Genomic DNA, 13,198 nt, shown 5'->3' with positions numbered 1-13,198 from the left:
GTAGAATTTTCTCTCGAAATTAGCTAGCTCACTGATATCATGTAGAAATTTCACCTGCAAATCAAACTGATATATGCAATGTACTAAAGCATAATACTAGATCTACATCTACCATAAAATTTGTGGAAGATTAATAAAACATGAGCAACATCAAGCATGAATAGATATAAATGAGAATGAGAAGTAATCAACCATAACACAGAAGATATAACCTGGGGAAAGCACCAGCCTAAAACCCCATCTTTGTATTATCAATCAAGTGGAAATCCTCAACAACATACAAAAAGAATCAGCTCAAAAGCTATCCTGCTCTCTCTGTACTTTGATGATGTAGCTCATGGACTACCTAGGCCTGTATATATAGGCTCCACAAGTCCTCCAAGCTCCTATTTCCTTGCGTAGTTTTGATTGGGGTCCAATGACATAACATATGTGAATTGGCCACATCATACCTACTGTAACCTCACATCCAACTATGCAATCCATAAGAAATAATATTCCTTATGCATGCAAGGAATATTCACAAGGAATATCCTAGTAGCTGATAGTACATTGTCCCTCCATCTGATCTCAACTGGGTCTCTGTCTGAACTGACATGCATGAGTTATCCATGAGTAATACTCAGTTATATGAAATACAACAGTTATATGCAGGCAATAATTAACTAACTGAACTCACATTAATTTAACAAACTGTTAAATTAATTTAACTGGACTTGACTAAGTTAAACTAAGTCAACTGATCACACTCAATATAGAACTCATCCTTATCTCCTTTAATCAAGGATAATTCCTTAATCAGTGGAGAAAATCAAGGACACATTCCTTAATCAGTGGAGAAACTATTGCATGTTCTCACAAAGACTTCAAGTTTGATTTTCCTTAACTAATTAACTCATGGAGAATTAATTAATTAATTTTCAAACTGCTGTTAAGACCAAATTCGAATTTTACTTCCTATTTTAGTCTAGGGACTGGCTAAAAATAGGGATCCAACATGAACTGCTGAAAATAAAAGTTTTGTTTTAGCACTTCCATTTTTCATTCCCTATTGCCCAATCCAGCACTGATGCCCAAACTGCTATTTTTAACAGTGCTAATTTTAGCACTTCTATTTTTATCAATTTCTTGTTGCCATTTTTCAGCAGAGAGAGAGGGAGAGAGAGAAGGGGGATAGACAGAGGGAGGTAGGAGAGAAAGAGAGAGAGAGGAAGGGAGAGAGCTTGGATGTGAGAGAGGGAAGGAGAGAGAAAGGGAGAGAAATAAGGAGGTAAGAAGAAAGACACAGAGAGAGAAAGGTAGAGTGAGAGAGAGGGAGAGAGAAGAGCAAGAGAGAAGAGAGATAGAAGGGGGGAGAGAGGGAGAGAAGGGGAATAAAGCGAGAGAGCGAGAGGAAGAGGGAGGGACAAATAGACAAATATGGTGAAAGAGTGTGTATGTTTTGGGGATGATATAGAGAGACAAAAGAGAGACAAAGAGAGATAGATATATAGATTGAAGGTGAAGAGAGGGAAGACGAGAGAGATAGAGAGAGGGAGAGATAGATAGATATGGAGGGAGAAGGCATGTGTGTTTAGGGAGGGGGGAGTGAGATAGAGAGACAAAGAAGGAGAGATGGAGGGAGATATAGATATAGATGGAGGGGGGAGAGATGGAAGAATAATTAGTGCACTATATGCATTGATTTCAATGCAGATGGTGAATTCTAATCCTATTTGATTGCTTGCATTGAAGGTGATAAACTAAAGGACGTGGGAGAGGAGGAACGAAAAGAGAGAGAAGGAGAGGAGTGGGAGAGGGAGAGAAGGGTAAGAGAGAGAGAGAGGGAGACACAAAGATGGAGGGGTAGAGAGAGAAAGAGAGACAGTGGGAGATAATGACAGGGTTGGAGGGAAAAGAGAGAGGGAGAGAGAGAGCTGGGAGAGAAAGGGAGAGAAACGAATTGAGAGAGAGGAGGAGAGAGGGAAGACAAAGAGATGGACTTAGAAGGGGAGAGAGGGAGGGCAGAAAAAGTCATATAGAGAAAAACTGGAGTGAGAGAGAGAGAGAGGAGGAGGAGTGAAAAGAAAGAGATGGAGAGAGAGTGTGTGTATTTTGGGTGAGATAGAGAGACGAAGAAGGAGAGATGGAGGGAGATATAGATATAGAAGCAGCGGGGGGGAGAGGGAAGAATATTTCTTGCACTAAATGCATTGAATTCATGGTAGATGGTGATTTCTAATCCTATTGATTTCTTGCACTAGATGCATTAATTTCAGTGTAGATGTTCTTTTCTAATGATATTTGATTGTGTGCACTAGATGCATTGATTTTAGTGTAGATTTTGATTTCTAATACTATTTGATTGTTTGCACTAGATGCATAAATTTTAGTGTAGATGTTCTCTAATTCTAGGGGTTGGCCAACGTAAAGAACAAGTAGTGCAGCTCCCTGAAAGGAAAGACTTCGCAAAGAGACCCATAAAATAGGCTTAGCAAAGCCTCTAATGAATTCTTACAAAAAAAAACTAAGAGCGGGTTTAACAAAGAAGGATAGACTTATGATTTGAAATGGTCAATACGAGAGATCCAGGAAAGCCAAGCCAAGGCGAAGGAGATAAGTCAAGTCAAGTTTGTTTGCACAAAATACATTGATTTCAGTGTAGAGGTTGATTTCTAATTCTATTGGATTGGTTGCACTATATGCATTGATTTCGGTGTAGATGGTGATTTCTAATTATATTCGATTGCTTGCACTAGAGGCATTGATTTCAATGTAGATTGTGATTTCTAATCCCATTTTATTGCTTGGACTAGATGCATTGATTTCAGTGTAGATGGTGTTTTCTAATTGCAATTGATTGTTTGCACTAGATGCATTGATTTGAGTGTAGATGTTGATTGCTAATAGTTTTTGATTGCTTGCACTAAATGCATTGATTTTAATGTAGATGTTGATTTCTAATATTATTTGATTGCTTGCATTAGATTCATTGATTTCAGTGTAGATGTTTTCTAATCTTATTTAATTACATGGATTAGATGCATTGATTTCAATGTAGATGATGATTTCTGATTTGATGTAACTCAATGTATGATGGTACATTAACTTAAAGTGATTGGATTAACAATGTGCATTGATTTCAATGTAAGCACAAAAAAATGATTGCAAATTTGCATTGATTTTTGTGTTAGAGTAATTCAACCTATTAATATTGGAGGGCAAGGGAGACAAGGTATGATGTTTACTACAATAGTTTGAGTTAAATAATTGAATGGTTTACAATCTCAATTATCCTTTTCATATAATCTATATGAAAAGATGGAAAAAATAACAAATAATGTAAAGATTTTGTAAATCTGACCACTCATTAAAAAAGTCAAAAATTACATTATTTCTTGACTTTTGCAAAACAAACTATAGAGAAAAAAAAAATCATCAAAATATTTTTGAAGGAAATAAATTATTTCAAACATTAGCAATGAAACAAATGATAAAAACTCATCAAAATATTTTGAAGGAAATAAATTATTTCAAACATCAGCAATGAAACAAATGATTTCAAGAGTACTCTTCAAAATATATTTAGTAATGCCTAGAAGAACACTATTAAGAATTATTAATTGTCAAAAGTTGTGATACCTAAAATTAAATGAAATATATGTTGAGTAGGAATCATCTTGCAAACTATTGACAAGATTGTCTCCCTTCTTCATCACCAACTAATTAGGAAGAAACAATTACATACACATATAGAAATATAACACAACAATTGTAACATTCACAAACATTACCATCCAAATCCAAACACATAAATACACAAACCACTCAAAGCATCCAAATACAAATGTATAAACCATTTAAGGCAAGCAACAAAAACAAAATTAAAGAAGAGAATGATATAGTCATGTCATACAAAGAAAACATAATGCAAATTTCAAGGTATGAAGTTTATCTCAAACATATACATAATAATGATACTCTAAAAATGTGTTATTGTTGCCCTCAACTGGAACTGACCTAGATCCATCTAACTCCGGATCTATCATGTGCCGAGAGTGATCAAATCCCTTAAGGTTCAAACATTTCCTCAAATTCCATACTCCAAAAATAAAATTTGCACCTCCAGAGATCTAATCCCTATCAACACAGAGCATGATAAATAGAAAGTTAAATAAATCTAAACTGATAAATAAATTTAATTAATTTAAAATATCATACTACAAAAAACAACAATCCCATCATCATCAAAATACCTCTTAAAAATATATATTAAAAATAAATAAAAATTCAACAAACTATTCAAGAATAAAAAATTGTAATCCAAAATTTAATTATCATAAAAATCATGTAACATAACATATAATTTTAAGTACAATATTCAAAATTTTAAAATATAATAATTAAATTTTATTAATTTAACATGTCATACTATATCGGCCCACATAACAGTTTTCCCATCATAATGCAAATGCCACATACTCAATGACCTCTTTTATACGTCAAATTTATATGTCCAATATGACGTGAACAACCGTCCTCATCACAATCAAAATACTTTCTTCTCCACTGATCCTCCTTGTACGTTTATTATTTTTATGTTCACGATCTCATTTACAGCTGTTCGCCTATTAGTTTGGAGGCAACGCAATTCGAACACAATTTACACGGGGTAATGTAGATTAAAAATAAAAATAAAAAATATGAAATGCAAGTTGAAATTCAATTAGAATTAAATAATATTAATAATTGTTTTGGAAAATAGTTATATAGTTTTAAAAATGATTATTATTTTTAATAATTTATAAGGATTATTATTTATTTATTTTGTTTTAGGTTTTTAGTATTATAAATTATTTAAAATATGATATTGAAATTGTTCTTTAGAGTTTATTTTTGTAACACTTCAACCCTAAAACGTATATACAAAGAAAAAAATTACTTTTATTTAATTAATACTATAGAATTAATATTACAATGATCTTATTCTAATCTTTGTGTAATCATTTGTAAGGTGTTATGCATATAATTAAAAGGGTTAATGTGATTGGAAAGGTTCATAAAGTCCTGTCTGATGGATCTACGAGGTTGATGGCTTTGCCCTATCACACGCTTACTCGGAAACGGTGGCATTTACACCATTCGGACAATACATTGAACAAAGACACTTCCACTTGGGGAAAATCCTATTTCCACCACTATAGGATCATTAATGCGCTCTTACATGCGCGGGAGATAGACGTTTATAACTAGATAATAAAAATAAAAACGACGCGTTACCCCTGCGCGTGTTATAAAAGTCTATCTCCCGCGCATGTAAGAGCGCATTAATGATCCTATAGTGGTGGAAATAGGATAAGAGCGCATTAATGATCCTATAGTGGTGGAAATAGGATTTTCCTCCACTTGGTCCGCAGCGTTAATGTTGACAGCCCGACTTACTGCCAGAGAACCAAAGCATTAATGCCGAAGGCTTTTCCACTGTGGGATCCGCTGAGGGTGAATGCTACGGTTCAGTTATTTCTTTCTAACCCTAACCCCTCTTCCGACTACCAAATTTGCTCATTTCTCATTTGCATGTGGTATTTTCTGAGTATTTTGTTATGCAACTATGTCAAGCTTAGTAGAGGGGCTATCGCGAATCTGTGAATAGTTTCAGGGTTCATGGAAGACACCACGATGGCACTGAACCCCCACACTCTGTCATTGCCTCACGAGCACACCGATAAATTGGTAACTGCTCTCTGCCCATTATCTATATTTGGTTTCATTCTTTCGCTTTTCATGATGATTGTTGAGGTTACCATTGCAAGTGCCGGTTTGGTTGCTGCATCGCTCCTTTCAGCCAGACCGCAAGGTGCGAGGACAATCTTCCCTCTGAGGTAAGGTTTCAGTCTCGTAATTTGGAAACCTGACTATTTCCGTGCTTAGTCTAGTAGAGTAAATTAACTATCGCCTGATATTACAGGGCTTTGGCTCTACCTCTCCTGGAGAAGCTCTTCTTCAGGTAAGGAGGTAACAGAATACGTTTGGTCATAAATTTAGATTTCCTTGTTTTGAAATTGGTTATGAATGCCGAGGGTCTAATCTTCTGCTTTGCTCTCGCAGGTACATCCTTCATCCAGTGCCTTTCTTGTGCGTGGCTATGAAAATTCCCCTAACAGCGTACTTGTCCTCGGTGCTTTTAGGTTGGTGTCATGAAACCCTTTGACGATATTGAGAATGGGAAAGAATTCTTCGTTTTGTCTTCTGATGAAAGTAACTAGGGTTTGCTCCTTTAGCTGATAGAGGGTTTGCTGGCCTTGAGTGAAGCTCGACCAATCCTTTGTCGTATGAGTAGTTTTAGATTTACAAACGAGGTTACCTTGAAATACAGTTTGGTTATTTAATTTTAAAGTGGATCTGGGTATTCAACCCGACTGCACAATGCATTTACTGTGTATTTAACAATTTGTGACTCGAAGGTTTATATTTATGCTTGGCTACTTTTCTTGGTTTAATGGAAGTAATAGTTTAAGGTTTTCGTTTGGAATTCTGTTGTTATGAAGGTCGGTCGGCTCTTGGTCCGTCCTTCGGGATTCGACAGAGATCTGATCATGGACCTTAACTGTTTTGTCGATAATTTATATATGCACTCAGAAAATTTGCCTTAACTATTTTGTCAATACTTTATGTATGCCTTTAGAGATTTACCTTAACTGCTCTGTCGATAATATATATATATATATATATATATATATATATATACAGAATTTCACCTTAATTATTCTGTTAATAATTTGTGTATGCATTCAGAAATTTGTTGATGGTTAACTAGGAGCAATATCGCCCTTCATTTATGGACTGAAATCCTATCTTGTGTTTAATAGTAGCGATAAGGGTTCCAATATTGCATTTATATTGATTTTAATTTTGTTCCCAAATGGCTGCTATTTCTGATCATTTTTACATTTATTTATTTTGTGGAAATATCAGAAAGAAAAAGTAGCCTACATGCATTTGAAAATGTTCTTCGTATAATTGCTTGAAACAGTAATGTACTAAATATTTTACAGTTCTAGGAATAAACAATTCAAGCTTAGAATAAATCTAACAGTATTAAAATATTTTCAGTCATCTTGTTGGAAATAATACTGAGAGGGGGGGGTGAATCAGTATTATCTAGCAATTTAACAAATCTTCCTTTTTTGATCTTTTGAATTATTCTTGCATATCTGTACCATAAAATAATGAGCATGAACAAAGAAAATAGACAGTCACACCAAAGAACACAAGATGTAAGGTGGAAACCCAATGTGGGAGAAAACCACATGCTGCAATATGTCTCTATCTTCTTTCAATTTAGAAATTCTTTTACAATGATTTTGTACTGGTGCAGTCCTTTACCAGTACGCAGGCTGCAACCTGCAGAGAGCTACAACTCTCTCTCGTTTTCCAGTCTCTCCTGGAAGGGAGCTACAACCCCCTACTTCTTTTCATACAAGGACCACTTTTCATAAATTTTCAAACTGGATCCATATTAATTGATCATCAAGTGTAAGAGAATCACCCAATCAACTGTAGTAACCAGATCAACAATAATAGGACCAAAACCCAGAACACAACAATGATAAACAAGGATTTTAAGAGAAGGAAGCACCCTGCTCAACTGCCAGCCTGAGTCCGGACTCACCCTGTTCAACTGCTAGCCTGAGTCCCTGGACTCACCCTGCTCAACTGCTGACCTGAGTCCCTGGACGCACCCTGCTCAACTGCTAGCCTGCGTCCCAGACGCACCCTGCTCAACTGCTAGCCTGCGTCCCTCGCACTGAGTCTATTGAACTGCCTGCGTCCCGGCGCACCAGAACCCTTCCTGCACCTGCGTCCGGCGCACCTGAAACGCTTCGCTCCTGCGTCTCGGAAGCACCTGAACCCTTACTGCACCTGCGTCCCTCTAGGCAAAGATGATTTCAAGACTTTAGAAGTAACCCAGACAATCAGATCTACAGATCCGAGCAAGAGCCGAAGAGATCTCGGTCCATCAGATTCGCCTTGTTTAGATCTAGACCAGATCTTACCCTCATAAGATGTTCAACCAAAAACATGATTAATCCAAATGAACTCCTTTGCTTTATATAGGCAAGCTCCTCCCCAAAACATGGAACAATACCACGAGCCGACACCATAGAAACACAAAACCGTCGGCTAGAAACCACACAAGAAACCCCCACGTGCTTTTCTCTGTCTTGAAATGTGTGCACTGGGTGGACGCACCCCCTGAACGGCTGGCCTGCGTCCCTGGACGCGGGTTCTGCATGGTATACCTGCGGGGACGCACTTTCTGAACAGATTGCCTGTGTCCTTCTTAAAAATAGAGAGCTGATCATCAAGAATAGTGATCTATCACCTGAATGGGTTGCCATCAAGGACAACACCTGAATCATAATGCCAACAATCTCCCCCTTTGGACTTGATGGCAACCTCATGATCTTCAGCTTCATTCTCCCCTTTGACATCAAGGGCAAAGGGTATGCTCCCCCTACGCTCATGCTCCCCCTATGAACCTGATCTGCAGCAACGTACCACCATGAAAGAGATAGAGACATATTGCAGCTATTTCCAAGATCTCCTTCTCCATAATGCCAACAATGCATTATGTGCTCCCCCTGAGCCTATACCACCAATAAGAAGATGTTCAACAATAAGATGATGCATCAACAACCCCCAGCTTTTGCCTGAGGTATTCAAAAGTGTCCCTGGGCAACGGTTTGGTGAAAATATCAGCAACTTGTTCCTTAGAAGGAACATACTCCAACTTGACCTTCTGTTCAAGTACTTGTTCCCGGAGAAAATGGTACTTGATTGGTATGTGCTTGGTTTTTGAATGCATAACCGGATTCTTTGAGATGCTGATTGCACTTGTGTTGTCACATAAGATAGGGATTGGAGGTGTACAAGTGATTTGATAATCCTGCAAAGTCTGCATCATCCAAAGGAGTTGGGTGCAACAAGATGCAGCAGCAACATATTCTGCTTCAGCTGTAGACAAGGCAATTGAACTCTGTTTCTTGCTGAACCAAGATACCAGTCTGGAACCCATAAAGAACGCACCACCACTTGTGCTTGTCCTGTCATCCACGCTTCCGGCCCAATCTGCATCTGTATAAGCATGAAGAGTGAGATCTGTATCTCTAGGATACCATAAGCCATAATTTTGAGTCCCTTGAAGATATTTGAAAATTCTCTTCACTGCCTGAAGATGAGTTTCCTTCGGATTTGCCTGAAATCTTCCAACTATTCCAACTGCATGCATGATGTCTGGTCGGGTACCTGTCAAATATAGTAAACTTCCAATCATAGATCTGTAGGTTGGTTGATGTACTGCTGCAGATTCATCATTTGCACTGAGACTACATCCTGTGACCATGGGTGTACATACTGGTTTTGCATCTTCCATGCCATATTTCTTCAAAATCTGCTTGAGATACTTGGTTTGAGATAAAAGAATTCCTCCTTCCTTTTGTTGGATTTGCAAACCAAGGAAGTATGTCAGTTCTCCTAGCAAGGACATTTCAAATTCTTTCTGCATGACTGAGGCAAAGCTTTGACTCATAGCTTCTTCATTGCTGCCAAAAATAATGTCATCTACATACACAACAAGTATTAGCAATTTGTCATTTTCAACTTTTATATATAGATTGCTATCTGCTGAACCTTTTGAAAAACCTTGTTGATGAAGATATTTGTCCAACCGGTAGTACCAAGCCCTTGGGGCTTGTTTGAGACCATAGAGAGCCTTTTTCAATCGGCATACAAGATTTGGATCATTTCCAAGAATGAACCCATCTGGCTGTTCAATGTACACTTCTTCTTCCAAGTCTCCATTCAGAAAGGCTGATTTTACGTCCATTTGAAATACTTTGAAGTTCTGAAAACTTGAGAGAGCAAGGAACATTCGGATGGCCTCAAGTCTTGCAACAGGAGCAAAAGTTTCTTCAAAGTCTATTCCTTCTTGCTGTGCATACCCTTTACAAACAAGTCTGGCTTTGTTTCTAATTACTTCTCCATTTTCATTCAATTTATTTTTGAAGACCCATTTTGTTCCGATAACATTCTTATCCTTTGGTCTAGGAACCAGCTCCCAAGTGTTGTTCTTTTCGATTTGCTCAAGTTCTTCATCCATTGCTTTCACCCAACATTCATCTTTGCATGCCTCTTTCACATTTTGTGGTTCAGTAGAGGAGAGTAATGCCAAATAGCTTGAAGCTTCTGCAACTGTTCTTCTAGTTTGTATACCTGCTTCTTTCTGTCCCATGATCTGAGATTCTGGATGGTTCTTCTGAACATATCTGGATGGAGTCTTTTCTTCTATTCTTGTTCGTTCTTCTGCGTCTTCGTGAGGTTCTTCTTGAGGTTCTTCTTCTTCATCATTCTGTCTTTGAGGGTAGCTTTCATCTTCTTCGATGTCTTCACGATGTATTTGCCTAGGAATGTATCCCTTCTCATCAACCACTACATCAATGCTGTCAACAATTCTGCCAAGTCTTTTATTGTAGCATTTGTATGCTTTGCTATGTGGAGAATAGCCAAGAAGAATGCCTTCATCTGCTCTAGGATCAAGTTTGCCAAGTTGCTCCTCAGTATTCTTGATATAGCATTTGCTCCCAAAGATTTTGAAATGCTTTACTGAAGGAGTTTTACCACTCCAGAGCTCATGAGGAGTTTGAGTGCTGTTTACCCGAACATTTGTCTTGTTGAGAATAATAACCGCAGCATGTGCAGCTTCACCCCAGAAAGTTGCGGGAGTTCCTGATTCATCAAGCATAGCACGAGCCATTTGTTGGATTGTTCTGTTCATTCTTTCAACAACTCCATTTTGCTGAGGAGTTCTAGCTGTAGAGAATTCTCTCCTTATCCCATGTTCATCACAGAAATCGAAAAATTCATTTGAAGTAAATTCCCCACCTCTGTCGGATCTGAGGCACTTAATTTTGTGACCTGATTCATTTTCAACCAAGGCTTTGAAGGATTTGAATTTTTCGAATGCTTCATCTTTGTGCTTCATAAGTCCTAACCAAACAAACCTGGAGAAATCGTCAATAAATAATATCAAGTATTCCTCTCCTCTAGGTGTTCTTTTCCTGAATGGTCCACATACATCTGTATGTACTAGCTCAAGAGGCATGCTAGCTGATCCTTCTTTCTCTGGAAAGTTAGTCCTGGTTTGTTTTCCAAACTGACATGATCTGCATATGGTGTTGTCAGGAATTTTGATATCTGGAAGATCGCGAACTGCCTGATATTTGCATGCTTTCCTTATTTGTGAGAAGCTTAGATGTCCCAACCTTCGATGCCATAACCAGTGCTCTTCATCCTTGCTTAGATAGCATTGTTGTTGTCCTTCTTCAAATATGTATAGATTATTTGGAGTTCTTTTCCCTTTGAGAACTGTTTTACCTGTATCAAGATCACGAACAAGACATCCATTTGATCTGAATATAACCTCGGTTCTTTGATCACACATCTGGCTGACACTTAGTAGATTATGCTTCAATCCATCAACAAACAAAACATTTCCAGCCTTAACATCTTCTTTTAAAGGAGCAATACCTTTTCCTTTTATAGTTGCAGGAGTATCATTTCCAAAAGAGACTTTCTTTCCCTTTTCTAAAATAGAATAAGACTCAAGTTTTTCTTTATCACCTGTCATATGCTTCGAACATCCACTGTCAATGTACCATAGATTTTCCTGTCCTTCTGCATAAAATGCTATCCCACATCTTTCTGTTTGAGGTTCCTTTATTCTCCATGTTTTGGTTCCTGAGGCTTGTTCCTTTTTCCGTTCTTGTTCCTTTCTTTCCTGAAACCTGCTTCTGCATTCAAAGTCTTCATGACCAAAATTATTGCAAATAGAACATTCAACTTCATTTTCAAGAGCCGAAAAGTTGTTATAGGTCCTTTTTGTAATCCCTGTCATACTTCTTTGTTTTTGAGCTTCCCTAGTCATGATTGTTTTATACGCAACACATTGAGCTGCTTTGTGACCAAAGTTATGACAAGAAAAGCATTGTCCATTGAAGAAGCTTCTGCGGTTATTGAATCTACCAGCCAACTGATTGTAATTTCTATTTTCATCTATTTTTGAACCAAACTGGGAAGATTTTACCTGTGGCTGGTTGTGGCTTTTGTTCACCCTTAAGCTGGATTGCCCCTGATAGTTTCTGTTTGAAGTTTGTCCCTGCTTTACCTGATGATCTTCATTGTGCTTTTGCTCATTTCTTCTTGCTGCATCAAGATAACTTTTTGAAGTGGATGCTTGAGAAGTTTCTCCATTATAGCCCAGACCTGTCTTATTTAGTGGAGACCGCTGCACACTGATAATCTCATCCAAAGTTTCAGATCCTTTGACAAACTTGAGATTAATAGCTTTTGTTTTCTCAATTTCTTTTCTAAGACCAACAATTTCACCTTCTAATTTTTCAAGATGTTTTTCCTTTTCATCAATTTGAAATTGTAGAGTATCAATGATCATGTTCTTTTCTTCTATACATCTCTTGAGTCTAGTAATTTCATCATAAAGGTTATCCACATCTACAGCATCCTCATAATCATCATCTTCAAATGCCATTAACAACCTATATTTATTACCTTGTTCATCTTCATCACTGTTTGATAAGCCATCACTATCTTCATGGGTGTAGTAGCTTTTCTTATTTGCACTTTGTTTCTTGTTCCATCTAGCTGGTTCCTTTCCTTTATCCTTATAAGGACATTTTGCAGCATAATGACCTACTCTTCCACAAGCAAAGCATTTGAAAGGTAGCTTACCTCTGAACCTTCCAGAACCCCTTTGAAGATTTCTGACAAAATTTGATTCTTCTTCCTCTTCTTCTGGAACATGGCTTGCTTCATAGTGATCTTCTTTGCCTGATGCCTTAAAAGCAGCCTCCCTTCTGTCTGATGGACCTCCCTTTCTCATTTCATAAGCAGTTAGAATTCCATGTAGCTGAGACATAGTGAGAACACGGAGATTTTCTTTTTCTTCTATTGCAGATACTTTAGATTCAAACTTGGGGGATAATGATCTTAGAATCTTTTGAACTACTATAGACTCTTTTATTTCTTCACCCAAATTTTTCATACAATTAACAATCTCATCTACCCGAAGAAAATAATTAGCCACACTTTCATCATTATACATCTTGAGAGTCTCATATTGAATCCTGAGAGTTTGAAGTTT

General features: G+C 37.4%; 1 protein-coding gene across 6 annotated transcripts; it reads left to right on the top strand.

The window, feature by feature from the left end:
- Positions 1-5,437: 5,437 nt before the first annotated feature.
- LOC149212808 (uncharacterized) lies at positions 5,438-6,275 on the top strand. Of its 6 annotated transcripts, none has more exons than XM_089390671.1 (4): positions 5,438-5,712; positions 5,793-5,861; positions 5,948-5,986; positions 6,168-6,275. In XM_089390671.1, exons 1-4 carry the CDS (start codon positions 5,644-5,646, stop codon positions 6,243-6,245), a joined length of 255 nt encoding a protein of 84 aa, XP_089246797.1. In that variant the 5' UTR covers positions 5,438-5,643; the 3' UTR covers positions 6,246-6,275. The 6 variants fall into 6 exon arrangements, with proteins under 6 accessions (XP_089246797.1, XP_089246795.1, XP_089246793.1 ...); XM_089390669.1 differs by having other exon boundaries at positions 6,088-6,269; XM_089390667.1 differs by having other exon boundaries at positions 5,948-5,994; positions 6,088-6,269.
- The last annotated feature ends 6,923 nt before the right edge of the window (positions 6,276-13,198 follow it).

Source organism: Pinus tabuliformis, chromosome 1_1, assembly GCF_031772625.1.
Source record: "Pinus tabuliformis cultivar Carrire ecotype Pingquan chromosome 1_1, CPIR1, whole genome shotgun sequence".
NCBI classification, from domain to species: Eukaryota; Viridiplantae; Streptophyta; class Pinopsida; order Pinales; family Pinaceae; genus Pinus; species Pinus tabuliformis.
Note: the sequence above shows the minus strand (reverse complement) of the source record. Positions and strands in the feature narration are given on the sequence as shown.

Bases quoted from the DNA above. Each gene is read 5' to 3' on its own strand.
- LOC149212808 (XM_089390666.1), top strand. From the start codon at position 5,644: ATGGAAGACACCACGATGGCACTGAACCCCCACACTCTGTCATTGCCT. The intron at 5,862-5,947 runs GTAAGGTTTCAG...CTGATATTACAG, and splicing joins AGGACAATCTTCCCTCTGAG to GGCTTTGGCTCTACCTCTCC. The intron at 5,987-6,087 runs GTAAGGAGGTAA...TTGCTCTCGCAG, and splicing joins CTGGAGAAGCTCTTCTTCAG to GTACATCCTTCATCCAGTGC.